Source organism: Papio anubis, chromosome 17, assembly GCF_008728515.1.
Source record: "Papio anubis isolate 15944 chromosome 17, Panubis1.0, whole genome shotgun sequence".
In the NCBI taxonomy this organism is placed as follows: Eukaryota; Metazoa; Chordata; class Mammalia; order Primates; family Cercopithecidae; genus Papio; species Papio anubis.
Window position 1 is genome coordinate 56025345 of NC_044992.1, and position 27909 is coordinate 56053253.

The 27909-nt window shown below is 47.2% G+C and overlaps 1 protein-coding gene across 1 annotated transcript; it reads left to right on the plus strand.

Moving 5' to 3' along the window:
- The first annotated feature begins 13419 nt into the window (after nucleotides 1-13419).
- On the plus strand, nucleotides 13420-27619 carry LOC101002439 (intercellular adhesion molecule 5). The gene is made up of 9 exons (XM_031656972.1): nucleotides 13420-13655; nucleotides 19660-19735; nucleotides 21697-21963; nucleotides 23819-24139; nucleotides 24389-24667; nucleotides 25205-25474; nucleotides 26805-27045; nucleotides 27242-27426; nucleotides 27579-27619. Exons 2-9 carry the CDS (start codon nucleotides 19681-19683, stop codon nucleotides 27617-27619), a joined length of 1659 nt encoding a protein of 552 aa, XP_031512832.1. The 5' UTR covers nucleotides 13420-13655; nucleotides 19660-19680.
- Nucleotides 27620-27909: the final 290 nt, after the last annotated feature.

Genomic DNA, 27909 nt, shown 5'->3' on the forward strand with positions numbered 1-27909 from the left:
AAGACCCAACTCAGAGTCGGTAGCGGTGGCTCACGCCTGTAATCCCAGCACTTTAGGAGGTTGAGGCGGGTGGACCACCTGAGGTCAGAAGTTCGAGACCAGCCTGGCCAACATGGTGAAAACCCCGTCTCTACTAAAAATACAAAAATTAGCCAAGAGTGGTGGCTGGCGCCTGTAATCCCAGCTACTCGGGAGGCTGAGGCAGGAGAATCGCTTGAACCCGGGAGACAGAGGTTGCAATGAGCCGAGATCTCTCCACTCCACTCCAACCTGGGCGGCAAGAGTGAAACTCCTCAAAAAAAGAAAAAAGACTCAGCTGCTCTCTGGGGCAGAACAGCAGCCAACTCAACTTCCTGTAAAAGCTCATCCTGGTAGCTCGGAACTGCCAAGGGACCTAGGAGGCTCCAGACTTGACCCAGCTGGTGAACGGTCGACTTGGCCAAGGCTGAGTTCTTACAGCACATTTTTAACGTGGCTCTGCCTCACTATAAGGAAGCCTGGTACTTTACTCCCCAGCAAATGCTTCTAGTCAAAAGAAATTTGGCTTATGAGAAACCTCCCCGCAGTTTAAAAAGAGGTCTTTCTCTAGTATTTATAGCACTTAATTTTCAAAAATGCAGTATCTTTTCAGATACACTGTGCTGTATCAAAGTATTCAAAAATGCTTCAGCTGTCCCAGGGAGCCTACCCTCTGATGGTCTGGGTCTCCTCACCGTGATACGGCCCAGTGCTGCTTAAACCCTAATGAGCACATAAAAAACACCCGAGGCTCTTATTAAAAATGCAGATTGTGGCAGGGCCCAGGACTCTACATTTCTAACAAGCTGCCAGCGATGCTGTTGCTTCTCAGACCATACTGTCAAGAAGCCAGGATCTAGACTTTTTTTTTTTCTTTACTATAATTGCTTTATTTTTTCAGCCCCCACCAAGTAATGCTTCCTTTCTTGCATCATAGCACCCCAGATATTTTTTATAGTTTTCCAACGCTTTTTAGAAATCAGTTCTCCTCCTGTCTCTGGCGATAAACCCCACTGCTGCTGCTTTCTTACCTCCTGGACTTCTCAGAGATACCACTCTATTGCCCCAAGAGTTGATAACCTGTCAGTCTGGGGACTGGTCACTGGAATTGTTAAAGTCACTGAATCATGGCCCCTCCCATCCCTGTAAAGTGGGTTAAGAGTTCATGATAAGGCAACTAATATACATTTCAATCCTTTTTAAGTTTCTAGAACAACAGTAATTCTCAAAGTGATAGGGGCAGTGGAGAATCAGAGTCCTCTGGGAAGCTACTCCAAAATATCTCCACCAGCCACCCCTCCAATCCAGTGGCTCTCAGTATTGTATTTGAAAAATAAGCTTCCCACGTAGTTCTGGTGTGACCCATTTTACAGAGTGGGTTGTATCAGAAAACAAGCTTTTTCTAGCCTAGAAAAGGGGCAAGCTAATAAGTGCATTTAAAAGCAGATCAGCTGGGCGGAGTGGCTTACACCTGTAATCCCAGCACTTTGAGGGGGCAAGGTGGGTGGATCACTTGAGGTCAGGAGTTTGAGACCAGTCTGGCCAAGATGGTGAAACTCTGTCTCTACTAAAAATACAAAAATTAGCTGGGCATGGTGGCACACACCTGTAATCCCAGCTACTCAGGAGGCTGAGGCATGAGAATCGCTTGAACCCAAGAGGCAGAGGTTGCAGTGAACTGAGATTATGCCACTGCTCTCCAGCCTGGGTGACAGAGTGAGACACTGTCTCAATAATAATAAAGCAGATGAAACGGTTAAATATAACTCATTTCCTGTTAATCCCTTGTTTAAAACCCTCCCCAGCTCCCCATTGCTCTTAGATTGAATGTCACACTCCCTCCTGTGACATTTAAGGCTCTGCAGGACCTGGCCCCTGCTTACCTCCTTGGGTTCATTTTAAATCACTGCCTTTGGCTCTCCAAGCATTGGCCCAGATGGTCTCCTTGCAGTTTTTCAAACTACCAGTCCCCTTCCCATCTCACAGCCTCTCTGTTCTCTCACACCCTACTTCCCACCAAGTGATTATCATAGTACGTCATTACTTACGTAAGTGTGTGCTGATTTACTGTCTGATGTGGCTCACCCACTAAAATATAAACTCTACGAAGGCAGGATCTTTTTCTCTCTCAGTTTATCTTTTTTTTTTTTGAGACAGAGTCTTGCTCTGTTGCCCAGGCTGGAGTGCAGTGGCGCGATCTTGGCTCACTGTAAGCTCCACCTCCCGGGTTCACGCCATTCTCTTGCCTCAGCCTCCCGAGTAGCTGGGACTACAGGCGCCCACCACTGCGCCCGGCTAATTTTTTTGTATTTTTGGTAGAGACGGGGTTTCACCATGTTAGCCAGGATGGTCTTGATCTCCTGACCTCATGATCTGCCTGCTTCGGCCTCCCAAAGCACTGGGATTACAGGTGTGAGCCACCACACCTGGCCTCAATTTATCTTTTTATTTTAAAATTTTTATTTTTTTAAGACAGGGTTTTGCTAGGTTGCCCAGGCTGGCCTCAAACTCCTGGGCTCAAGAGATAGTTCCTGAATAACTGAGTAGATATACACCACACCTGGCTATTTTTTTAAATTGAGGTAAGATTTATGTAATAAAATTAACTGTTTGAAATTACACAATTCAGTGGTATATTTTACATTCACAATGTTTTGCAACACCTCCTCTACCTAGTTCCAAAACACTTTCATGACCCCAAAAGAAAACTCCATTCTCATTAGAAGTTGCTCCTTATTTCTTCCTCTTTCCAACCTCTGGCACCCACCAATCTGGGTTCTGTCTCTGTACATTTATCTATTCTGGATACTTCATATAAATGGAATCATAATAAGTGGGTGTTGGGCATGGCTTCCTTCACTTAGCATAATGTTTTTGAGGCTCATCCATTTTGTAGCATGTATCAGTACTTCATTTCTTCTTATGGCTGAATAATATTCCACTGTATGTATATAACACAATGTGTTCGTCCGTTTATCTTTTTATTTATTTATTTGTGACAGCATCTCGCTATGTTGCCCAGGCTGGTCTCAAACTCCTTAGCTCAAGTGATCCTCCTGCCTTGGCCTCCCAGAGTGCTAGGATTATAGGCATGAACCACCATGCCTGGCCCTATCCATTTATCTGTTGATGAGCAGTAGGGCTACTTCTACTTCTTGGCTATTCCAAGTAGTGCTGCTATGAATATATATTTGTATTTGAGTACCTGTTTTCAATTATTTGGGGTATATACTGTGTCTCTCTTGATCCCTGTTGTAACTTAACAAATATGTATGAACAAACAGTCTTTGAGTGTAGTGGGAGAGAATGATAAACAATAATATAATATCAGTTAATATCAGATATATCAGTTAATATAAACAGTGAGTTAATTGTGTTACGATAAAATATCCTTAAGGTGTTAGGGAGCAAATAGAGATATCTGAGGCATGGTAGAGATAAAAGGAAGATTTCCTACACAGTAGGCAGAGAATAGGTAACATTTACTGAGCATTTTCTATGTGAATTAGCTCATTTAATCCTCACAACACATATGAGGTAGGCACAATATATGAGGTAGCCACTATTTTTACCACTTTTTTTTTTTAAAGAGATAGGGTCTCACTCTGTTGCCCAGGCTAGAGTGCAGTGGCATGATCATAGCTTGACTAATGGGGCCTCAAACTCCTGGGCTCAAGCAATCCTCCAACCTCAACCTCCTGAGGACCTGGGACTACAGACACCAGTCTCTATGCCTGGCTCTACCTCTTGTTTTAAAAATCAAAGCAGGGGCCGGGCGCGGTGGCTCAAGCCTGTAATCCCAGCACTTTGGGAGGCCGAGGCGGGTGGATCACGAGGTCAGGAGATCAAGACTATCCTGGCTAACATGGTGAAACCCCGTCTCTACTAAAAATACAAAAAACTAGCCGGGCGTGGTGGCGGGCGCCTGTAGTCTCAGCTACTTGGGAGGCTGAGGCGGGAGAATGGCGTGAACCTGGGAGGCGGAGCTTGCAGTGAGCTGAGATCACGCCACTGCACTCCAGCCTGGGAGACACAGCGAGACTCCGTCTCAAAAAAAAAAAAAAAAAAAAAAAAATCAAAGCAGGGAGATCCAATCGCTTGCCCACCCTCACTGTGATGGTGCTAGGATTCAAACCTGTTTCTGATCTGGCTCTAAAATCCACAGTCTAGGGACTAACCATTACTTACCACGGATTTTTGGTAGCTGTGTGTCTGGTCTGTTATTACTTGCAAAGAAACTGTTAAAACTGAAAAGTGAGGCAGGTGACTCATCCAGCACTTTGGGAGGCTGAGGTGGGAGGATTGCTTGAGGAGTTCAAGACCAGCCCGGGCAACATGGTGAGACCCTGTCTCTACAAGAAAATGAAAAAATTTGCAGAGCGTGATGGTAGGTGCCTGTGGTCCCAGCTACTTGGGAGGCTAAGGCAGGAGGATCACTTGAGCCCAGGAATTCGAGGCTGCAGTGAGCTCTGATCATGCCACTGCACTCCAGCTAGGGCTACAGAATGAGACCTTGTGTCTGGAAAACACAAAAACAAAAAACTGAAATGCAAGTGCCATAGAAACTCAGAGAAAAAGAAGTTGATTGATAGGCCCTAATTAATCAGAAGTTTCCTGGAATACTCTGAAGTGGAGGCAACAGTCCCCTGCCTTTGTTCCCTCAGCTTGGAATGTCTTTTTCTTTTCCTCCCTTGATACTTATTCTGCTCAGTGCCCACTTTTCATAGACTTAATTCAACAACTTTTATTGAGCCCTTGTATGGTCCCAGGCTTACAGTTTAGAGGAGGGACTTTCCTATAACTTCAAGGCCCTGTTACAATCTACAGATGCTTGAAGAGACTAAATGAAACTAAAAAGTACTTAACAAACTATTTAATAATAAAGTATTTAATACAACTAGAGCCAATGGGACAATTCCCAGCACAGACTCTAGGAACTGTGGCTCCCTGCCCAGCTGCATGAAAGTGTACCCACCAAGTAGCTTGGGGAAAGGCCCTTGGAGCAAGGTGGCCCAATGCTTGCCCTAGAGCAAGCCAGCAAAGGAACATTCCTCAGTATGGATGTCCCTCAGGGGGTTGGAATTGCATGAGAAGCAATGTGGATAGTCTGGTCATGGTGGGAAATGTTTACCAAGATGGCAGCACTGCTGGAGCTGTATCACAGCCTGTCCCAGCTGGAGCACCCCGGCAGCTAAGTGTCCATCTCACACTTGGATGCGGAGTAGGGAGAGGAAGGGACAGTCAGGGTAGCAGAAGGACTGGATGCCAAGAAATGTAGCAGGTGCTGTACTCAGCATTTGAGAAGCATTTATTGAGCACCTTCTATGTGCTAGTCCCTGACATATGCTGGTAAACAAGATAAATGCATAATAGATCATTTCCCCGCATGACAACTGCTAAGATAAATGTATTCACAAGGTACCATGGGGAAACAAGGAGGCCTTTAATGAGAGAAAGGGATTAATGAAGACTTCTTGGAGGAGGTAACAGGTGAGTTAAGCAAAGAAGACAAAGTAAGAGTCAAAGGCATGAAGCTGTACAGGATGAGGAGAATCAGAATAAGTGTTGCCAGATCACTGAATGTAAGAGAGAGCTCCTCTTCTGTGAGCACATTGTGGTCACAGTTCTCAACACACATACTGTCACAGTCAGCACAGTCTAGCGGTAAAATGCCTGAAGAGTAGAGACTTGCAGTGAGCAGAGATTGCGCCACTGCACTCCAGCAGTGCAGATATCAGCATATAAAAAGTGGGCTTTGGGCTGGGCACAGTGGCTCATGCCTGTAATCCCAAGATGGATCACCTGAGGTCAGGAGTTTGAGACCAACCTGATCAACGCGGTGAAACCCTGTCTCTACTAAAATTACAAAAATTAGCTGGGTGTGGTGGAGCGTGCCTGTAGTCCCAGCTACTCGGGAGGCTGCCCCAGGAGCCCCGCTGCCTAGCTCAAAACATCATGAGAAACCACAATGGTTTCATTTGCTTCTAGTGCTGCTGTGACAAGGAACTGGCAAGGAAAACCCCGGAAATTTGGAAAGGCTCTGTTGGAAGACAAATTTGACAGATGGTGTTTACCACTTTGCTTTGGTTCTTCTATCAGAGTGAATGCCAGATGTTTTCTTCTGGTTTACAAGGTTGTGTGTGACATCTGAACAGCTCCTTTGCCCAGAGATCATGAAATGTTGCGATACACAGCTAAATGGGAGCACATGGGCAAGTGAGTCCTGTGCCAGGTCAGCATAGTGTAATTTGCTGCTGTGTGAATCCAAGGTTTGGTGTTACATTTCTAGTGTTTTCTTTAAGTTGTGTAATACCATCAGTGTCCTACAATAGAAGATTGGCTGGATAATCCACATGAGACAATGTCATGCAGCCATAAAAAAAGGATGCTATAAAAGGCAAAATTATAGACATGGTAGGAAGATTAGTGGTTGCCAGGGATTACAGAATGGGGGTGATTAGGTGAAGTACAGGGCATTTTTAGGGCAGTGAACCTATTCTGTATGATACAGTAACAGTGAATACATGACATTAAGCATTTGTGAAAACCAGTAGAACTGTATAACACAAACAGTAAGCCTTAATGTACATAGACTTTAGCTAACAACAATACATCAATACTGGTTCATTAATTGTAACCAATGTACCACACTAATGGAAGGTGTTAATAATAGGGAAACTGGGAATATAGAACTCTTCGTACTATCTGCTCAAATTTTTCCTGGAAATCTAAAATTGTTCTAAAAAATAAAGTGTAAAAAATGAAAAAAAAAAAAAAAAAAGAAGTAGTGAGCTTCAGAGCTACAACCAGCCCAGGTGACAAACCTGGAATCTCCGGAGCCAAGGGTGGGGGCATGATTCTACCATTTGTTCTCTTGTTCTCTTCCTATGCCAGGAAGAGGGTTATAACACACTCAGAGACCTGGTTGGCATTGTGGTCTCACAGGTCTCTTCTTGGTCACTTCTTAGACTCTTATGGAGGTGACCTCCTGGCTTTTGAATTTGGACCCAGAGCTACTAGTTGAATGAGAAAAAGTCTGGGCATGGTGGCTCACACCTGTAATCCCAGCACTCAGGGAGGCTGCGGCAGGAGGATCGCTTGAGACCAGGAATTTGAGACCAGCCTGGGCAACATAAGGAGACCCTGTCTCTATAAAAAATTTTTGGCCGGGTGCAATGGCTCATGCCTGTAATCCCAGCACTTTGGGAGGCCAAGGTGGGCAGATCACAAGATCAGGAGATCGAGACCATTCTGGCTAACACAGTGAAACCCTGTCTCTACTAAAAATACAAAAAATTAGCCGGGCATGGTGGCACATGCCTGTAGTCCCAGCTACTCGGGAGGCTGAGGCAGGAGAATCGCTTGAACCCAGGAGGCAGAGGTTGCAGTGAGCCAAGATCGTGCCATTGCACTCCAGCCTGGGTGACAGAGTGAGACTCTGTCTCAAAAAAAAAAAGAAAATTTAAATTTAACAAAAAACCAGACCACTACCATAGAGGAATAGTAAGGGAAGGGCCTCCATTAGGATCTCTGACTTATTCTCACTCTTCTTCTGGCCCCTAAATATCCTTGTCTTGGGGTTTCTATATTTAGATACTTTCTCTATACTTGACCTACCTAGACATATTCATCTACTCCCAATCGTTCATTTACTGTCTATTTTCTGATGACCCTAAATCTCCAACTCCAATCCCACCTCTCTCCCGAGCTTGAGATCTGTATTTCCAACTCCCTGGTGGATGTTCCATTAGTCACTTAACCCATCTGTTCAAAATCAATGCCTCACTGTCCTCTCAGTCTGCCTCTCCTCCCCGTACTTATCTTGGGTAAGGGTATGAGGACATGGCAAAGGGCCAGCCCTGACTTGCTGAGACATTCAAACTGGTCTTGCAGGGAAGTGAAAGCCAAGGAAGATGGAAGTGACACAACCAGATGCCCAGGGCACCAACAGCCAAAAGCAAAGAGAGTAGAGAAGGCCTTAAGGATTTTATTTTATTATTATTTTTTGAGACAGAGTCTTGCTCTGTTGCCCAGGCTGGAGTGCAGTGACAGGATCATGGCTCACTACAACCTCAACCTCCTGACTAGCTGGGACTACAGGTACACGCCACCATGTCCAGATAAGTTTTGTGTGTTTTGTAGAGATGGGGTTTCACTCCTTAAGGATTTTAATTCTGCTATCACTTGGAATCACGATTCACTCCCCTGCTACCCCTATGCTTTTTTTTTTTTGAGACAGAATATCGCTCTGTTGCCCAGGCTGAAGTGCATGAAGTGCAGTGGAGCGATCTCGGCTCACTGCAACCTCTGCCTCCCGGGTTCAAATGATTCTCCTGCCTCAGCCTCCTGAGTAGCTGGGATTACAGGTGTGCAACACCATGCCTGGCTAATTTTTGCATTTTTAGTAGAGTCAGAGTTTCAGCACCCTGACCAGGCTGGTTTCAAACTCCTGACTTCTTGATCTGCCCACCTGAGCCTCCCAAAGTGCTGGGATTATAGGGGTTAGCCACCTTGCCCAGCCACTACCCCCACTCTTAGTCATCAATTTTACCTCCCAGATCTCTCTTGGATCCAGTCCACTCACCTGAAGTCAGGTCCTTAACAACTCTTCCCTAACCCACCTGAGTGGCTTCTCTGCTGACTGCATGCCCTCTGCCAGTTTTATCCCAAGACAGCAAATCTGATCACATCTCTCCATTTACCCACATCTGTGTGCACTCCAATACCTTCAGCAGTGGGTTTTCTGGGCACAGTGGCTCACATCTGTAATCCCAGCACTTTGGCAGGCTGAGGCAGGTGGATCACCTGAGGTCAGGAGTTCAAGACCAGCCTGGCCAACATGGCAAAATCCCATCTCTACTAAAAATACAACAATTAGCCGGGTGTGGTGGCTGGCACCTGTAATCCCAGCTACTCAGAAGGCTGAGGCAGGAGAATCGTTTGAACCCAGGAGGCGGAGGTTGAAGTGAGCTGAGATCACCCCACTGCACTCCAGCCTGGGCGACAGGGCTAGACTCCGTCTCAAAAAACAAACAAACAAACAAAAAACAAAACTGTGGGCCTTCGGGTTTTTCGGAAACACAGGAGCTGTCATGGAGAGCTGAGAGTGAGGTGGGAGTGTAGAGTGAGGAGTTTTTCCCCTGCCCATGCCCACCCCTGCCCCTCCACCAAGCAGCTCTACTTTTGTTGTTTTATATATGGAGTGACCATGCAGAATTTCCTTTGAAAAAAGGGTTCCAGAACATTAACATGTTGAAAAGCCGATGGCTTACAGGAGTCTATGCTAAACCTCTTAGCATGGCCTAATTAGTATCTGTCCTCACCTTGCCTCACCGGCCTTCTTTCTCCCAACTGCCCCAAATTGTTTTATTAATAAAATAACAATGCTTATTATCCCATTGATTTTCTTTTGATTCTAATTCTTGTTCTTCTTTTGAGATGTATACATTCACAGAAGCAGCTCATGTATTCCACCATGAAGCCACACTGCACTCACTCTGCCCTGAATGCCAAGTCATGCACACTGTGGTTCCTTCACCCAGGATGTCACTGGGATGGACGTTCCTCAGGGCAAGGGCTTTGTCTTATTTGCTGCTGCGTCCCAACTACCTGGAATCATACCTGGTATAAAATTAAACACAAATACGTATTTATTAAATGAATAATTGCTCTTTTCCAGTTATCTGCCATGCAAGCATCTCTGTTTATCCTTCAAGGCCAATTCAAATGTCACTGCCTCTGGAATTTTCCATGACAGGAATCCCCACCCTCCAACTGCCATCATTAATTTCTTGCTCTCCTTTGTGTTTTCCCTAACACTCAGTCTAGGTTTCTGCAAGAATATTTATCATTCTGTGCTGTGGCTTTTGTTTGGAACTCTGTCTCCATCCACATACCCCTCCAGTGTGAACTCCAAGAGGACAAGGACTGTGCAGAAACAATGCCTGCTCAGGAAATAACTCTGATAAAAGTTAACTACACTCCCCACTCCAGAAACTGTGTTCCAAGTCGGTTCTAATTGGCAGTTGACCCATCAGGACAGGTCAAAACCAGCTTAACCTTAACAGTTAACTTTGGCTACCAAATTCTCGAGCTTTATGCTCTCACTCTCTTGGATTTATTAATTTGTGACTTTCCACCTGGATTCTTTATTTATTCCCTTAGCCCAGACTTTATCCGGTTACCAAATTCTTGAGCTTTATGCTCTCACTCTCTTGGACTTATTAATTTGTGACCTTCCACCTGGATTCTTTGTTTATGCCCTTAGCCCAGACTTTATCCTCACCTTGATAGATGGGGTGGCCAAGATTGATTCATTTCATACTATCTCCGGCTTTTAACCCTTCATCTATCTGTTCTAACTCTGGTTAGAGCTGCACTGCCCCTAACTTACCATTTGGACTCTGACACGAACAAGTGGCCCTGAGTCAGATGCTGACAGTCCCAGGAATAAACAGCAGGTAACAGATAAAGTCTTGAGGGATCAGGAGGCAGCAGATTTGGGGTACCCAGGAACCAAGTAATGCAGTCAAAAAGGGATGCAGGCTGGGTGCCGTGGCTCACACCTGTAATCCCAGCACTTTGGGAGGCTGAGGTGGGCGGATCACTTGAGGTCAGGAGTTCAAGACCAGCCTGGCCAACATGGTGAAACCCTGTCTCTACAAAAAATACAAAAATTAGCTGGGTATGGTGGTGGGCACTTGTAGTCCCAGCTACTCAGGAGGCTGAGGTGGGAGAATTGCTTGAACCCAGGAGGTGAGTGTTGTAGTGAGCTGAGATCACGCTACTGCATTCCAGCCCGAGCAACAGAGCAAGATTCTGTCTCCAAAAAAAAAAAAAAAAAAAAAAAGAGAGAGAGAGAGAGAGAGATGCAGCTTCTCTCTAGCTAGAATTCCTCCCGCTTTTGTCAGGTTCAACCAGCTTCTATAACAGCCCCATAGCCATGACTGCCTGGGGCAGAGCAATTATCCATTTGAAGGAATGACTTCTCCACTTCTCTAGGAAAACAGCCTTCACATAAGGAAATGGGTCAGCTGGAGACATTTCCTTTTGCTAAAATTTAGCCCATTTGCTAAAATTTAGATGTGACAAATGTATAAAATTACCAGAACTTTTTTTTTTTTTTTTCCGGAGACAAGAGTCTTGCTCTGTTGCCCAGGCTGGAGTGAAATGGCGCCATCTCAGCTCACTGCAACCTCCGCCTCCCAGGTTCAAGCAATTCTCCTGCCTCAGCTTCCCAAGTAGCTTGGATTACAGGAACCAGCCACCACGCCCGGCTAATTTTTGTATTTTCAGTAGAGACAGGGTTTTGCCAAGTTGAGCAGGCTGGTCTCAAACTCCTGACCTCAGGTGATCCACCCACCTCAGACTCTCAAAGTGCTGGGATCACAGGTGTGAGCCACCACGCCTGGCCTAAAATTACCAGAACTTTTAAAAATGGCTTTCACACAGTACAGCTATTTCTAATAAAAATAGATGGGATTGGATTAGGCATGGGGATCATGTGCGGGGGTGCGGGGATCATGCCTGTAATCCCAGTACTTTGGTAGGCCGAGGTGGGTGGATGGATCCCCTGAGGCCAGGAGTTCAAGACCAGCCTGGCCAACATGGTGAAACCCTGTCTCTACTAAAAATACAATAATTAGCCAGGTGTCCTGGCGGGCACCTGTAATCCCAGCTACTGGGGAGGCTGAGGCAGGAGAATCACTTGAACCCAGAAGGTGGAGGTAGCAGTGAGCTGATGGGGATACTGTACTCCAGCCTGGGTGACACAGGGACACTCCATCTCAAAAACAAAAACAAAAAAAAGATTAGGAGGACATTACTACAAGTTATGTAATTTTCCAGTAGTCAGAAAGCTGGTAAGGTATTAAAAAGGGATTCATAGGCAGGCTTTTCTGGCTCCAAAGCTTCTGATTCTATCTGACTTTCTCCCTCAAATTATCAGTACGGAAGGAGGGAACAAGGCAGTGATAACGTTACCCTAGACAGCCCTGCCTTAGCCCAATAAGCCACTTGCTCAGAGTATAAAAAGAAAGATGCGGGTTGATGAAAGATTCTTGCAGGGCAAGAAATAGTTCTCGGAAGGCACACTGGATGCTAAAATTGCCAGTAATATTAATAATTCCCCTGCCTGCCACCCCCATGTCCCCAAGAGTGAGGCCTCTCCAAGTCTGTTACCCGATCCATAAAATGTGGGTAACAGCGGCTCCCTGGGGTGTGCCTATATTCGATGGTCGAGGCACATAATTGTTCTCCTGAAATAATAATAATAATAATAATAATAATAACCCAAATCCTCACATTTCACTGCACCAAGAAACTCGGCCCATGGCTCGCAGTCAGGCCAAGGATTGAGGGAGAGCCAGAGGTCCAACAGGAAACCAGATGGGAACAGCTCAATGCGGTGTCAGGGTGAACGCTTGAGAACTGACCTCCAGAGGCTTCCCTCCAGGAAGACGTTTGGCATTGAAGCTGAGGAAGGGGGTCCCTGGCAGAGATGCAACGGAGGGCTATTTCCTCCCTTACCCCATTTTTGCCACTGGACCCACAGCTCCCGGCGCGGGTGAGAGGGGGGCGCAGGCACATCGGGCGGCAAGCAAGAAAGGGACGCTGGGGGCTCAAGTGTGTTATTTGTAAGTGAGGCAGTGGAGGGAAGGTATGGAAACGCGGAAGGGTGAGCAAAAAAGAAAAGAAAAGAAAAAAAAAAAAAAAGGCTGGGCGCGGTGGCTCATGCGGTAATCCCAGTACTTTGTAAGGGCGGATCACCTGAAGTCAGGAGTTCGAGACCAGCCTGGCCAACATGGTAAAACTCCGTCTCTACTAAAAATACAAAATTAGCCGGGCGTAGTGGCGGGCGCCTGTAGTCTACTCAGGAGGCTGAGGCAGGAGTAATCGCTTGAACCCGGGAGGCGGAGGTTGCCGTGGGCTGAGATCGCGCCACTGCACGCCAGCCTGGCGACAGAGCGAGACTTCGTCTCAAAACAAAAAACAAGCCTTTTTGCAAATTATCCATTGTCAAAACTCTGCCAAACACATCTCCCAGCCCGCCAGGGCGCAGCCAGCAGAGGCCCCAAGCTCTGCCAAGCGAGCCAGGATGTCCAAGGCGGGAACGTGGCTTCGCGCGCTACTCTCTGAGGCGCGGGCCGGCTCACGTGTCCAGGCCGCACCACGAAAACAACAGCCACAGGGGAGGACAACCTCTTGTTTTCCTCATACAACAGCGCTTTGCCGCAACGATCCCTTTCCTTTTGTTTCCATATTGCGTTATTCAGAAGTAGTTATGCGGCGTCAAACACGCGCTTTCTGCCCTACAGGATTCAGGCTTCCCCACCCTCATCTTCCCCACGCTCCCCTCCCGTCGTTGTAGCTACCTGCCCGTCCATCTCATCTCAGCCAACCCTGCTGAGCTTTCGCATGGACGTCAGGAGTTCCTAGGCAGATCAGGAAAATCCGCTCTCCGGCCGCACCCTCGCGCGCCCCCGCCTGGCGGTGCAGACCAAACGGTCTGAGAGCTTGACTGGCGCCTGATAGCGGAGCGGGCGAGGCCAAGGAGCGGAGGCCTAGGAGCGGAGGCCGAAGCCGTGAGGAGCTGCCCAGCGAGGGTGAGGGGCGTGCGAGCGATCGGCCGCGACTCGGTGAGGATTTCGGTCATGTTTTCCTTGGCTGTCGCCGGAAGCCCAGAGGAGCCGGGTGGAAGTGCTTTTTGAACGGGTTCTCACGTGTGTTAGGGATCGTCCGCCAGGAAGAGCCTTGGTGACCACGAGGTGTCCTTGCCCCTCTCCCCGCTGGACCCGAGACCCCTTCCCAGCAAGATCTGGCCTGGTGCCCAGTATCCACGCGGGGGGCAGCGGCCCTCACACAAGGATTGGTACCCGTCTATCTAGTGCGTTCGTGCATTCACTTGTTCCTTTATGGTCGTTGAACGCCTATAACGTTCCAGGTGCTTGGGATCCATAAGCAAGTAAAACCAAGGGCCCTGCCTTCCTAGTACTTACAGTCCAGGGGAGATAGAGCCGCTGATTTCAGGCCTCATCGGTCGGGTGTTAGAAGGCGATGGTGCTGCGGAAGGGAAAGTGGTAGGCGTGCAGGGGGCACTGCGGTGGGGGGCGTGGGCAGGGAGGGCTGGGAAGCCCGTGGTCAACTCAGGCCGCATGGCAGAGATACTGAACTGGATAGAGGAGTGTTTAGGGAGGAGGAAAAGAATTCTAGGCAGATGGAGGAGAGAGTGCAAAGGCCCAGTGTGACTTACATTTATAAGAAACAGCGGCTGGGCAGGGTAGCTCACACCTGTAATGCCAGCACTTTGGGAGGCCAAGGTGGGCAGATCACTTGAGGTCAGGAGTTCCCGACCAAGCTGGCCAACATGGTGAAACCCCATCTCTACCAAAAATACAAAAATTAGCCGGGCGAGGTAGTGCGCGCCTGTAATCCCAACTACTTGGGAGGCTGAGGTAGGAGAATCGCTGGAACCCAGGAAGTGGAAGTTGCAGTGAGCGGAGATCGGGCCATTTCACTCCAGTCTGGTCAACAAGAGCGAAACTCCGTCTCAAAAAAAAAAAAAAAAAAGAAAGAAAGAAAGAAAGAAAAGACAAATCAGCAAGAAACCCTTGAATATGAATGGAAGGCAAGAAAGAAAAAGAAAGAAGGAGGAAGGGAAGGAAGGAAGGAGGGAGGGAGGGAAAGGAAGGAGACAGGGAGAGAAGGAGGGAGGGAAAGGAAGGAGGCAGGGAGGGAAGGAGGGAAGGAAAGGAAGAAAGAAGGAAGGAAGGAAAGACAGCAAGAAACCATTGACTATGAATGGAAGGCGAGAATCCCAAACTTGGAGGCAAAGTTTAGTTCACATCCTGCAGCCAGAGCAATCCAACAGCTTGCGTCCCCACCCTCCCCTCACTGCCTACCCCTCTCCTGCAACAGACCTCCCAGTGGCTGGAGTGCAGGACAAAACTTTCAGACAGTTTAACCCTTTTTTTTTTTTTTTTTTTTTTTTTGAGATAGAGTGCAATGGCGCAATCTTGGCTCACTTCTACCTCTACCTCCCAGGTTCAAACAATTCTCCTGCTTCAGCCTCCCGAATAGTTGGGATTACAGATGCCCACCACCATGTCCAGCTAATTTTTGTATTTTTAGTAGAAACAGGGTTTCACCATGTTGTCCAGGCTGGTCTTGAACTCCTGACTTCGGGTGATCCACCCACCTCTGCCTCCTGAAGTGCTGGGATTACAGGTGTGAGTTACTGCGCCCGGCCTCAGTTTAAACCTCTAATTTGGGATATAATCCACAGAATAAGCAAAAGGAATTCTAAAAGAAATTAAAAATAATTTCTCCTTGGGGTTACTGCTTTCTTTCTCCTTAGCAAGATAAATACAGAATCTTGTGTTTCAGAACCTGCTACATGAAAACAAGGATGCAAGATTGGAGCTGTGGGGATAGTGCAGTGAGGGCAGGGCATGAAACAACAAAGAACAAAGTACATGTCTGTCTGTGGGTATGGAAACAAAAACTTGCCCAGGACGGTTTTCTTAAGACTCTTCGTGGGCATAGAGATAGTACTAGTAGCAACTACAAAGAAAAATCGATTAGCTTGGCTTATAGTAATGAGCAATAGGAAGTTTTTTTTTTTTTTTTGTTTTTTGTTTTTTTTACTAAGACTCTAAGAGCAGAGCATAGTCTATGACATAAATAGACAGCAGTGAGGCCAGGCGCAGTGGCTCACGCCCGTCATCCCAGCACTTTGGGAGGCTGAGGCGGGCAGATCATGAGGTCAGGAAATCGAGACAATCCTGGCTAACACAGGGAAACCCCATCTCTCTAAAAATACAAAAAATTAGCCAGGCCAGGTGGCACATGCCTGTAGTCCCAGCTCCTCAGGAGGCTGGGGCAGGAGAATCGCTTGAACCAGGGAGGTGGAGGTTGCAGTGAGCCGAGATTGCACCACTGCACTCCAGTCTGAGCAACAGAGCGAGACTCTGTCTCAAAAAAAAAAAAAAAAATTGACAGCAGTGCTAGGCTATGCAGAAGAAGGTAACATCAGGTCAGGTGCAGTGGCTCACACCTGTAATCCCAGCACTTTGGAATGCCTAGATGGGAGGATTGCTTGAACCCAGGAGTCTGAGGCTGCAGTGAGCTATGATCACACCACTGCACTCCAGCCTGGGTGACTGAGTGAGACCCCATTTCAGAAAAACAAACAAACAAACAAACAAACAAAAAAGGCCAGGTGCGGTGGCTCATGCCTGTAATCTGAGCACTTTGGGAAGCCAAGGCAGATGGACAGATCACGAAGTCAGGAGATCGAAACCACCTTGGCGAACACGGTGAAACCCTGTCTCTACTAAAAATACAAACAAATTAGCCGGGCGTGCTGGCGGGTGCCTGTAGTCTCAGCTACTCAGGAGACTGAGGCAGGAGAATGGCGTGAACCCAGGAGGCGGAGCTTGCAGTGAGCGGAAATCGTGCCACTGCATTCCAGCCTGAGCGACAGAGCGAGACTCCATCTCAAAGAAAAAAAGAAGGTAACATCAGCAAGCTACAGAGAGATGAGTAAAACAGAAGGAGTTCTTGGATTAATCTCTAAGGGGAATTATTTGTGACACTGTGGCCCCATCAAAGCACAAATAATCTGGATTCATGTTATAGACTTAAACATCACAAGATCTATACATTGGAGAGTGTAATTGCTGGATCAGTTCTAACTGGTTCTACCCCGCTGATAGTGGGATATCAAGTTATTTTACAGGCCCAGAGCCAAGAAGTTGCAAGTCATACAGTCAGAGCATGTGCAGAAAGGGAGACTTTGACCTCAGATAACCCTGGAACTAAAGTCTTGCCCTTCGGCAGAACCAAAAGATTGGGATGTGGCTGGAACTTGAGCACGGGAACACTTTTGAAACAAAAGCAACGGGTCCAAGCCCAGGAATGTCTGGGTATAAGACCCTTTACCATATCTTACCATAAATGGTACTGTTTGAAGTCCTTCAGATCAAAATCTGTCCTTCCAGTACTTCCACCTATACCTGTGTCCTCCCTCACACTTAAAATTTGTTCCAGGCTCCAGATTGAAGAGACATTTGAGCCTGTCTTCTCGCTCAGCCACCTTGAAATAGACTTTTATCTCTACAAAAATCTGGTGCTTCAGTGTTTGGCTTTACATTGCACGTGGACAGATAGACCTGGTTTGGTTCAGTAACAAAGAGGAGAGCTTGCTTTATTTATTTATTTATTTATTTATTTATTTATTTATTTATGGCAAGGTCTTGCTCTGTTGCCCAGACTGGAGTACAGTGGTATGGTCACGGCTCACAGAAGCCTCAAACTGGCTCAAGTGATCCTCCCACCTCAGCATCCCAGGTAGCTAGGACTACAGGTGAGCATAATCACACCTGGCTAATTTTTAATTTTTTTTGTAGAGACGGGGTCTTGCTATGTTGCCTAGGTTGGTCTCAAACCCGTGGGCTCAAGCAATCCTCCCACCTTGGTGTCCTAGAATCCTGGGATCATAGGCATGAGTCACTGCTCCCAGCTTGATTTTTCTTATATGGCTTAAAAGCCAGTTCTAAATTACTTTCAGGCTGGGCGTGGTGGCTTATGCCTGTAATCCCAGCACCTTGGGAGGCTTAGGTGTGAGGATCACTGGAGGCCAGGAGTTCAGGATTAGCCTGGGCAACATAGTGAGACCCCTGTCTCTACAAAAACAGTTAATAAAAACATCGTCTGGGTGTGGTGGTATGTGCCTGTAGTCCCTGGTACTCAAGAGACTGAGGTGGGAGGATTGCTTGAGCCCAGGAATTTGAGGCTGCAGTGAGCTGTGATCACACCACTGCACTTCAGCCTGGGCAACAAAGCAAGACCCTGTCTCAATATATAAATAAATAATTTCAAAAAAGGTTTTGAATAATTGTGTCATCACTGGAATAAGATGATAGCATTCCAAAGTGGTTATTTTGAAGGGTAACCTTCACTTGGGAGTACAAATTTTCATACACCTGTTATCCCTGTATTTAAAAAAAAAAAAAAAGCAGAAAAAACTCTCAGACCAGCATAGAAGTGGAGTTAGACCTGTTCCAAACCCACTGTATGAAAATTCAATACAAAATTGGAGGGGCCGGGCGCGGTGGCTCAAGCCTGTAATCCCAGCACTTTGGGAGGCCGAGACGGGCGGATCACAAGGTCAGGAGATCGAGACCATCCTGGCTAACACGGTGAAACCCTGTCTCTACTAAAAAAAATACAAAAAACTAGCCGGGCGAGGTGGCAGGTGCCTGTAGTCCCAGCTACTCGGGAGGCTGAGGCAGGAGAATGGCGTAAACCCGGGAGGCGTAGCTTGCAGTGAGCTGAGATCCAGCCACTGCACTCCAGCCTGGGCGACAGAGCGAGACTCCATCTCAAAAAAAAAAAAAAAAAAATATTGGAGGGTAGTCCTTCATTGTAGTCCACAATATCATAGGCTCTGTGCTAGGTGCTGGAGATACAAGATAAGTACATTACAGCCTCTTATCCTCAAGGAATTTCTAGTATAGTGATGATTACATCACTGAAATAATTCACCAAAGTGAACATTAGTTCACTTTGCAACTTCAGAAATCTTGTTTGGCATAAAGTGAGATAGAGATCATGTATAACAAATAAGGGACTGTGAAGTGTGATAAGGCTAGTCAAGAAGCCTTTCTTAGAAGAAATTAGCTTGAATTAGTTTTTGTTTTATTTTTTTGAGAAGGAGGCTTGCTCTGTCACCCAGGCTGGAGTGCAGTGGCATGATCTCGGCTCACCGCAACCTCTGCCTCCTGGGTTCAAGTGATTCTCCTGCCTCAGCCTCCTGAGTAGCTGGGATTATAGGCACTTGCCACCACGCCCGACTAATTTTGTATTTTTTTAGTAGAGACGGATTTCTCCATGTTGGCCAGGCTGGTCTGGAACTCCTGACCTCAGGTGATCCACCCGCCTCGGACTCTCAAAGTGTTGGGATTATAGGTGTAAGCCATTGTGCCCAGCCTAAACTCAGTTTTTCATGTTTTCATGCCAGCACCCTTCTATTGACTCAGTCTAATATATGGAGGCAAACTAGTAAAAAGATAAGTAGAATACAACTTACACAGGAGTCTCAATAATATTGCCTCATCTTTTTTCATATTTTCCCCCGTGTTTTTGCTATGCACATAAGCCAAACTGAAATAAATAGATATAATATAGGACATTCTTTTTTTTTTTTTTGAGATGGAGTCTCACTCTGTCGCCCAGGCTGGAGTACAGTGACACAACCTCAGCTCACTGCAAGCTCCGCCTCCTGGGTTCATGCCATTCTCCTGCCTCAGCCTCCCGAGTAGCTGGGACTACAGGCTCCCACCAACATACTGGGCTAATTTTTTGTATTTTTAGTAGAGACAGGGTTTCACCGTGTTAGCCAGGATGATCTCGATCTCCTGACCTCATGATCTTCCCGCCTCAGCCTCCCAAAGTGTTGGGCCACCACGCCAAGCCCAAGACATTCTTTTAGTACACCTTCACTGCTGATGTTTTTGCTGTAATTTTTCTAGACTAGTGAGATTTCAGGAAAGGGACTGACTCTTAATATCAAAGAAATAATTTTCCTTATATATGTATTTTTGGTCACTTTCTCCAGCATTGCTGTCTTTTTCTCTCCAGCCTTTGGCCATTCTCATCAGGATGAAAATGCTTCTGTTTGGTGTCTGGGCCCTGCTGGCCTTGATCCTTTGCCCAGGTGAGGCTATTTGGGAAAGCATTTTAAACCAGTATGTGCCAGGACACAGGTAGCTGGTCAGTGAGGAAGGAGGTGGGGAGTCCTAAGTGGGGTGACACTTCAGTGTTCGTTCATCTGGACCCGGGGGAAATATTCCTATCTCTTGGATCACTAGGGTACAGAATCCTTAGGGTCTCTGGCTTGTAACTGGGATAACCCAAGTTAATAGACTATCAGAGAGGACTCTCCCTAGGAAAAATGCCTTCTCTGCTTGGTTCCCTACTGCCCCAGGACTGCCCTGTATTTCTCCTCTTGAGAATGTTTTTACTTCTTTGTTGCCACCGTTTGTGTCATGATGAACTATAATAGGCCCTTGGTAGGACAGGACCCATAGCTCAGGTACAAAAAGTGAGTTCTCCTGATGACAGGAAAGGAACAAGGGCCTTAGCAGGTAACACTGCTACAAGAGCTGTGTATTCCCAGAGGGGACTGGTATTGGGAGGTGAAGTAGATGGTAGACATGGACTAGCTAAAAGGGACCTGTAGAGAAGCCTTCAGGACTTCCTGAAGTCTCTGTGCCCTTTACTTACATCAGGCATCTAAAATCCATCTGAGGCCAGGCGCGGTGGCTTGGCCGGGCACAGTGGCTCCTGCCTGTAATCCCAGCACTTTGGGAGGCTGAGGCTGGCGGATCACCTGAGGTCAGGAGACCAGCCTGGCCAACATGGTGAAACCCCGTCTCTACTAAAAATACAAAATTAGCTGGGCATGGTGGCACGTGCCTGTAATCCCAGCTACTTGGGAGGCTGAGGCAGGAGAATCGCTTGAACATGGGAGGCGGAGGTTGCAGTGAGCTGAGATTGCGCCATTGCACTCCAGCCTGGGCAAAAAGAGTGAAACTCTGTCTCAAAAATAAAATAAAATAAAATAAAAATGTATCTGACATCTCCCACTGCATCAGAGAAGATTTCTAGAACAGACAAAATTTGTAGGCATCCAAAACATCTATTCTCTCAGCACCAAATCAAAACGGAATGGTCTCACTCTGAGAAGAGGCATAAAGAAAAGGCATGGGAAATGAGTGACCCGGGAGTCACCTGCAGACCAATGGGTCTGAGAATTTGGTGTGCATAAGGGTCCCCGGCAGGCTTGTTATTCCCTAGCATATTTTCAGTTCCCACCTTCACAGGTTTGAAACCATGCACTCTGAGATGGAGTTGGAATCTGCAGTTTACAAGCATTCAGGATGATTCTGACGAAGGGAATCCTTAGCCATAATTTGAGGGAGACACTGCTTTGAGGGATAAGTAATGAAGTTCGAATCCTGTGAGGGTCCGCAGCAGCCTATCCTGGGATGCTTTCAAGAATTCTGAAAGTTTAGGAAGATGTTGGTTTCCTGGGCATAATTTTTTTAGCAACTCCATAATTTCCATGGTGATATTAATAGAGAATTCAAGTTTCGAGAAAGAAGATAGGTGGAGGGAATAGTGGAGGAATCAGAGCTAACTTGTTAATTACAGGTTTGTTTGTTTGTTTTTGTTTTTGAGGTGGAGTTTCGCTCTTGTTGCCCAGGCTGGAGTGCAATGGCACAATCTCAGCTCACTGCAACGTCTGCCTCCCGGGTTCAAGCAATTCTCCTGCCTCAGCTTCCCAAGTAGCTGGAATTACAGGCACACATCACCACGCCTGGCTAATTTTGTGTTTTTAATAGAGATGGCGTTTCTCCATGTTGGTCAGGCTGGTCTCGAACTTCTGACCTCAGGTGATCCACCCACCTTGGCCTCCCAAACTGCTGGGATTACAGGTGCGAGCCACCGTGCCCAGCCAATTACAGGTCTTTTGTCCTGTCTGGTCCTCTGAACCTTTTTGTTCAGGGCAGATTTCCTGTTCTCTAACCTAGAACTAGATAGAATAGTTTCTGTATTTTGTTTGGGTCTCGTGGTCCTCACCAGAGTCATTGGCATATGTAGTTCATATTTCAGGGGTGGCAGAAGAGTCGTTTGAGGTTTCTGTTCGGCCAAATCAGGCCCTGGTGGAGTTTGGACAGTCCCTAGTGGTCAACTGCAGCACTACTTGCCCAGACCCAGGACCCAGTGGAATTGAGACCTTCTTAAAGAAAACTCAGGTGGGCAAAGGGCCTCAGTGGAAAGAGTTTCTTCTGGAGGATGTAACAGAGAATTCCATCCTGCAGTGCTTCTTCTCTTGTGCAGGGATTCAAAAGGACACAAGCCTTGGCATCACTGTGTATCGTGAGTAGGGCTAAGGGCTGGGGGCAGGGGGATGGAAAGGAGGAATGGGGAAACATGAACATGTCTTATTTAGGGAAGGATGGGACAAATGTTTCTAATTAGGGGAGATAATTAAGGCCCTTAATAAAGATTTCTGTCATACTGTAAGGATTCTAGATCCAATCACCTTTATTATTATTATTATTTCTGAGACGGAATCTTGCTCTATCGCTCAGGCTGGAGTGCAGTGGTGTGATCCCAGCTTACTGCAGCCTCCACCTCGTGGATTCAAGCAATTCTCCTGCCTCAGCCTCCCCAGTAGCTGGGACTACAGGTACCCACCACCATGCCTGGCTAATTTTTGTATTTTTTTAGTAGAGACGGGCTGGTCCTGAACTCCTGACCTCAAGTGATCTATCTGCCTCAGCCTCCCAAAGTCCTGGGATTACAGGCGTGAGCCACCTCAAGTTCAGCAAGTAGAAGTGAGCCTGGCCCACTTCTACTTCCCTTTGATGTAGGCTTTCTTCTGAGTTTTAAATTAGGAGCAGACCATAGAGAGCATCCAGACATCTGTGCTTGAAAATATCTTCAATACAGGAAGCATATGCTAATAATGTTTATGGTTAAATTACCAAAAAGTATAAGATTAGGCTGGGCACAGTGGCTCGTGCTTTAATCCCAGCACTTTGGGAGGCCAAGGCAAGAGGGTCACTTGAGGCCAGGTGTTTGAGACCAGCTTGGGAAACATAGTGAGACCTCTGTCTCTACAAAAAAAGTTTTCAAAGTTAACCAGGCATAGTGGTATGCACCTGTAGACCCAGCTACTTGGGAGGCTAAGGTGGAAGGATCCTCGGAACCTAAAAGTTCAAGCCTGCAGTGATCTATGATCACACCACTGCACTTCAGCCTGGGCAACAGAGTGGGATCCCATCTCTTAAAAAAAAAAGTATAAAATTAATGCTGAATTGTTTGCTACAAGCTATTGGAATAAACAGAGATTGGAGAGAGAAGGGTCTTTGTGAACTGGGGCAGCCTGAGAAGGCTCCATGGTGGAGGAGGCTCCTGACTGCCCTCCCCCAGGATGGTTAGGGTTTGAATTGAAGGGGACAGGTAAGGAAGACCTTTCAGGTAGGCAAATAACATGGGCAAAGATATGGCCATGAAAGCAAGTATGGTCTCTGTGGGGTCAGAACTTGGTTAACTATAGTTTGGTTTGTTTGTTTTGAGATGGAATCTTGCTCTGTTGCCCTGGCTGGAGTGCAGTAGTGCAACCTTGGCTCACTGCAACCTCTGCCTCCCGGATTCAAGCAATTCTCTGCCTCAGCCTCCTGAGTAGCTGGGATTACAGGCACCTGCCACCATGCCTGGCTAATTTTTGTACTTTTAGTAGAGACAGGGTTTCACCATCTTGGCCAGGCTGGTCTGGAACTCCTGATCTCAAGTGATCCGCTCGTCTTGGCCTCCCAAAGTGCTGGGATTACAGGTGTGAGCCACCGCACCTGGCCTGCTAGAATATAGATTTTGTGTGATGCTAAGGAGCCCCCGGAAGATGCTCTTGCCTCTGAAGCCCCTCTGGTAAAAGATCAGTGCTTTCCAGAATGGCAGCAACAGTCAAAGCAAGGGCCCCTCCCTCAGCAGTCACTCTTCTTGGCTATGGTCTTAGCCACTTTTGATGGGAAGAACAAGAGCCAGAAGACTAACTCGCCCCATCTAGGGCAGGGATGGCAGAAAGCTGACATTCTGACATTGCTGATCAGATGGTTTAAGGTGACAGTCACCTTCTGTGATTTGTATCACTTCATCTTCCTGTCCTATGCCGTTTCTTTCTGGAGAGGAGGATGGCATGCTCATCAAGCCCTGCTTTTTTGTCTTAAAGAGCCACCAGAGCAAGTGATCCTGGAGCTGCAGCCTGCCTGGGTGGCCGTGGATGAAGCCTTCACAGTGAAGTGTCATGTGCCCAGTGTAGCACCCTTGGAGAGCCTCACCCTTGCCCTTCTCCAGGGTAACCAAGAACTGCATAGAAAGAACTTTATGAGCTTGGCTGTGGCCTCCCAAAGAGCTGAGGTCATCATCAGTGTCAGAGCCCAAAGGGAGAATGACAGGTGCAATTTTTCCTGCCGTGCAGAATTGGATTTGAGTTTGCAAGGTGGGAGCCTCTTTCAAGGCAGCTCACCCATCAAAATACTCCGGATCTTTGGTGAGTCAGAACTCAAGTGCAGGAGGAATCCTGGGGCTCATCTTGCCTTGGCCTTTGGGACTAAGTTCTCATGGGGTTTAGGGTGAGGGTGTGAGAGTAACTGAGCTCCACCTTTGCTTGGGCTTTAAGCTCACCCTGGGGAAGAGAGATATTTTAACCCCACTTCCTTCCCACCTTGAAGGGTCCTGCATGACGTATGATTTCTCATGACTTTTCTCCTTTCTCTTCTTGTCCTCATTTTTTTGGCAGAATTCTCTCAGACTCCCCATATCTGGGTCTCTTCCCTTTTGGAGGTTGGGATGGCAGAGACTGTGAGCTGCGAGGTGGCTAGGGTGTTTCCAGCCAAAGAAGTTATATTCCACATGTTCCTGGAAGACCAAGAGCTGAGCTCCTTCCTTTCCTGGGAGGGGGACACAGCATGGGCCAATGCTACCTTTCGGGCCATGGAGGCTGGTGATCAGGAACTGTCTTGCCTTGCATCTCTGGGTCCAATGGAACAGAAAACAAGAAAGCTAGTGCATAGCTACAGTAAGTGACCTGGCTCTTCCTTTTTCATATGGGTTCTCTGCAACTGAAAACACACAGTAATGGGTTAGTGATTTGGCTGTAGATATCCCTGCTGCCCTTTGCTGGGTACTCTCTCAAGTGAACATGAGTCTTCATCTTTCTCTGGTAAATGCAGGCAGATTGGGGACATGTATTGCTACAGTAGTTCTTTCCAGACTTCATCCCCAGTTTCCTTAGGCTATCCTGCTTACAGAGTGATTGTGGATGCCCCGAACTACTTTAGGAACATTTATTTGAGGTGAGGAGGAAAGCTGTAAGATGAAAAGACATCTTGCAGTCCTTGCAGCGAAGCATAACTAAATGTGTGCGTGCATAAGAGAAGCTCTCGGATCCCCAAACCACCTCATTCTTTCCTTCAGCTTTTACAGAAGAAGCAATGGTATCCAAAGTCTTTCCCCTGTTGTCTGCCTTCCCAAGGGCTTTTGCCAGCAGCAAGAGTGCAGAAGTGTCTGCTAGTTTTAAGAAATGTATCTGGTTCTCCTTTTCCTTTCCTTACAGGCTTCCCTCCACCAATCCTGGAGCTGAAAGAATCATACCCATTGGCAGGGACCGACATTAATGTGACCTGCTCAGGGCATGTATTAACATCACCCAGCCCTACTCTTCGGCTTCAGGGAGCCCCAGACCTCCCTGCCCCTGGGGAGCCTGCCTGGCTTCTACTTACTGCCAGGGAGGAAGATGATGGCCGAAATTTCTCCTGCGAGGCCTCTTTGGAGGTGCAGGGTCAGTGGTTGATGAAAACCACTGTGATCCAGCTCCATGTCCTATGTGAGTAGGGGCCTGATCTTTCTTGTCAAAATAAGGATTATTATTTTCCCATTTCTAGAGAGCTTCTTGGCCAGCAGTGCTTCATTATTAGAGTTGCCACGTTTTTCTCATTAAAAAAAAAAATCAAAGGAGAGAATATAAGGAAAGCGCTCCAAGCTTGCCTTGCTCCCGGGAGAGTGAGTGGGGAACCAGATGAGGGGAAATTGGGAACATAAAGGAAAGGGGTTAAAGTGATCAGGCAACGTTAGTTGAGGGCAATGGCTGAGGAGAACAAAGGAAGTGATAGTGGGAGTTTATGCTGAAAAGGGAAATATCCAAAAATTCCATCTACAAATTTCTATTTTGAAGAGTAGAGAAAATAGGCGGGGCGCAGTGGCTCACGCCTGTAATCCCAGCACTTTGGGAGGCCAAGGTGGGTGGATGGCTAGAGGTCAGGAGTTCCAGACCAGCCTGACCAACATGGTGAAACCCCATCTCTATGAAAAATACAAATATTAGCCGGGTGTGGTCGTGGGCACCTGTAATTCCACTACTCAGGAGGCTGAGGCAGGAGAATCGCTTGAAACCTGGGAGGCGGAGGTTGTAGTAAGCTGAGATCACGCTACTGCACTGTAGCCTGGGTGACAAAGCGAGACTTCGTCTCAAAAAAAAAAAAAAAAAAGAGAAAAGTAGAAAAATCCTCATCTCTTGAGTTCACCACTACCTAGCTCCTTACCCACTGAGAAGCAAAGATGGGAAGCAGGGGCACAGGGCCACCACGGACACAGCAGGGTTATCATTTAGTCTGAATTTTTTTTATAGAAACACCCTAGGTTTTGGCTGGGCGTGGTGGCTCACACCTGTAATCCCAACACTTTGGAAGGCCAAGGCTGGTGGATCACGAGGTCAAGAGTTAGAGACCATCCTGGCCAACATGGTGAAACCCCGTCTCTACTAAAAATACAAAAATTAGCTGGGCGTGGGGGCACTGCTTGTAGTCCCAGCTACTCGGGAGACTGAGGCAGGAGAATCGCTTGAACCCAGGAGGTGGAGGTTACAGTGAGCCGAGATCACACCACTGCACACACTCCAGCTTGGCGAGAGAGCCAGACTCCGTCTCAAAACAAACAAACAAACAAAAACACCCTAGGTTTCATCTGGGACTCCATGCCCATGGGGAAGATGGGAAAGAAGAGTTGCCTCAAAGTAGGGAGCTGCTAGTGCTCCCTTGGTAAGGAAAGCTGTTGGATGGAGGGGACCACATTTGGGTGAGGAGAGGGAGCAGGGTGTGAAGGTAGTGAGGGAGTGTGGTGCACTGAACTCAGCTCTTTGGGAAACTCTGGTTTTGCAGACAAGCCACAGCTAGAGGAATCCAGTTGCCCTGGCAAACAGACCTGGCTGGAAGGGATGGAACACACGCTTGCCTGCGTCCCAAAGGGAAACCCAGCTCCAGCCTTGGTGTGTACCTGGAATGGGGTGGTCTTTGACCTTGAAGTGCCACAGAAGGCAACCCAGAACCACACCGGAACCTACTGCTGCACAGCCACTAACCAGCTGGGCTCTGTCAGCAAAGACATTGCTGTCATTGTTCAAAGGTAAACTTTGCTGCCCTGCTGCCAGGCCCAGGAGATGGGAAACTCCTTAGGGGTTTGGAATTCTTATCCAAGGATGAAAATAAGAAAGATTCTACTAGGTTGGAAGAATGAGACTCAGAGTAGGCCTGGTGGGCTGAGTTGGGTGATCCTCACCTTTCAGACCCCTTCCTATCTGTCTTCTCAATGCTTGGACAGGACTAGATGAAGGAATCAGCTCTGCCCTCTTTGTCATTATTACCGTTGCCCTTGGAGTGGGTGTCATCACCATAGCGCTGTATTTGAGCTATCGGCCCTGCAAAGTGGACAGGAGGAAATTGCTCTATAGGCAGAAAGAGGGACAAAAGGAGGAAAGCAGGTTGCTGTTGAGGAAGAGAAAAGGTACAGCTCCCTTATAATTGACAGCTATTTGATTGAATGGGGCTTTATGCTACTATGTTGGTTTCCCAGGGAGGGAAGAAGGGATAGAGGAGAAAGGAAGAAACAGAATGGCAGGCTGCATTTCCCTTTGTGTTCTTCTGTCTGTAAAACAGTGTTTCAGGCCCCCATGTCCCATGTCCTGTTTGTCCAGTAGGTCCACAAACTCACCTTTCTCTCTCTCTCTCTCACTTTTTTTTTTTTCTTTTTTAGGGATGGGTCTGGCTCTTGTTACACCTAGGCTGGAGTGCGTGATCAGGTCTGGCTCACTGCAACTTCAGCCTGCCTGGGTTCAGGCGATTCTCTACCTCAGCCCTCCCAGGAGCTGGGATTACAGGTGCACACCACACCTGTCTGATTTTTTGTATTTTAGTAGAGATGGGGTTCCTGCCATGTTGTACAGGCTGGTCAAACTCCCGACCTCCCAGTGATCCGCCTACCTCGGCC

Excerpts from the sequence above, each read along its gene's own strand:
- LOC101002439 (XM_031656972.1), top strand. The coding sequence starts at position 19,681 with ATGAAAATGCTTCTGTTTGGTGTCTGGGCCCTGCTGGCCTTGATCCTT. Across the intron at positions 21,964-23,818 it reads CCTTGGCATCACTGTGTATC|AGCCACCAGAGCAAGTGATC; the intron begins GTGAGTAGGGCT and ends TTTGTCTTAAAG. Across the intron at positions 27,046-27,241 it reads GACATTGCTGTCATTGTTCA|AGGACTAGATGAAGGAATCA; the intron begins AAGGTAAACTTT and ends CAATGCTTGGAC.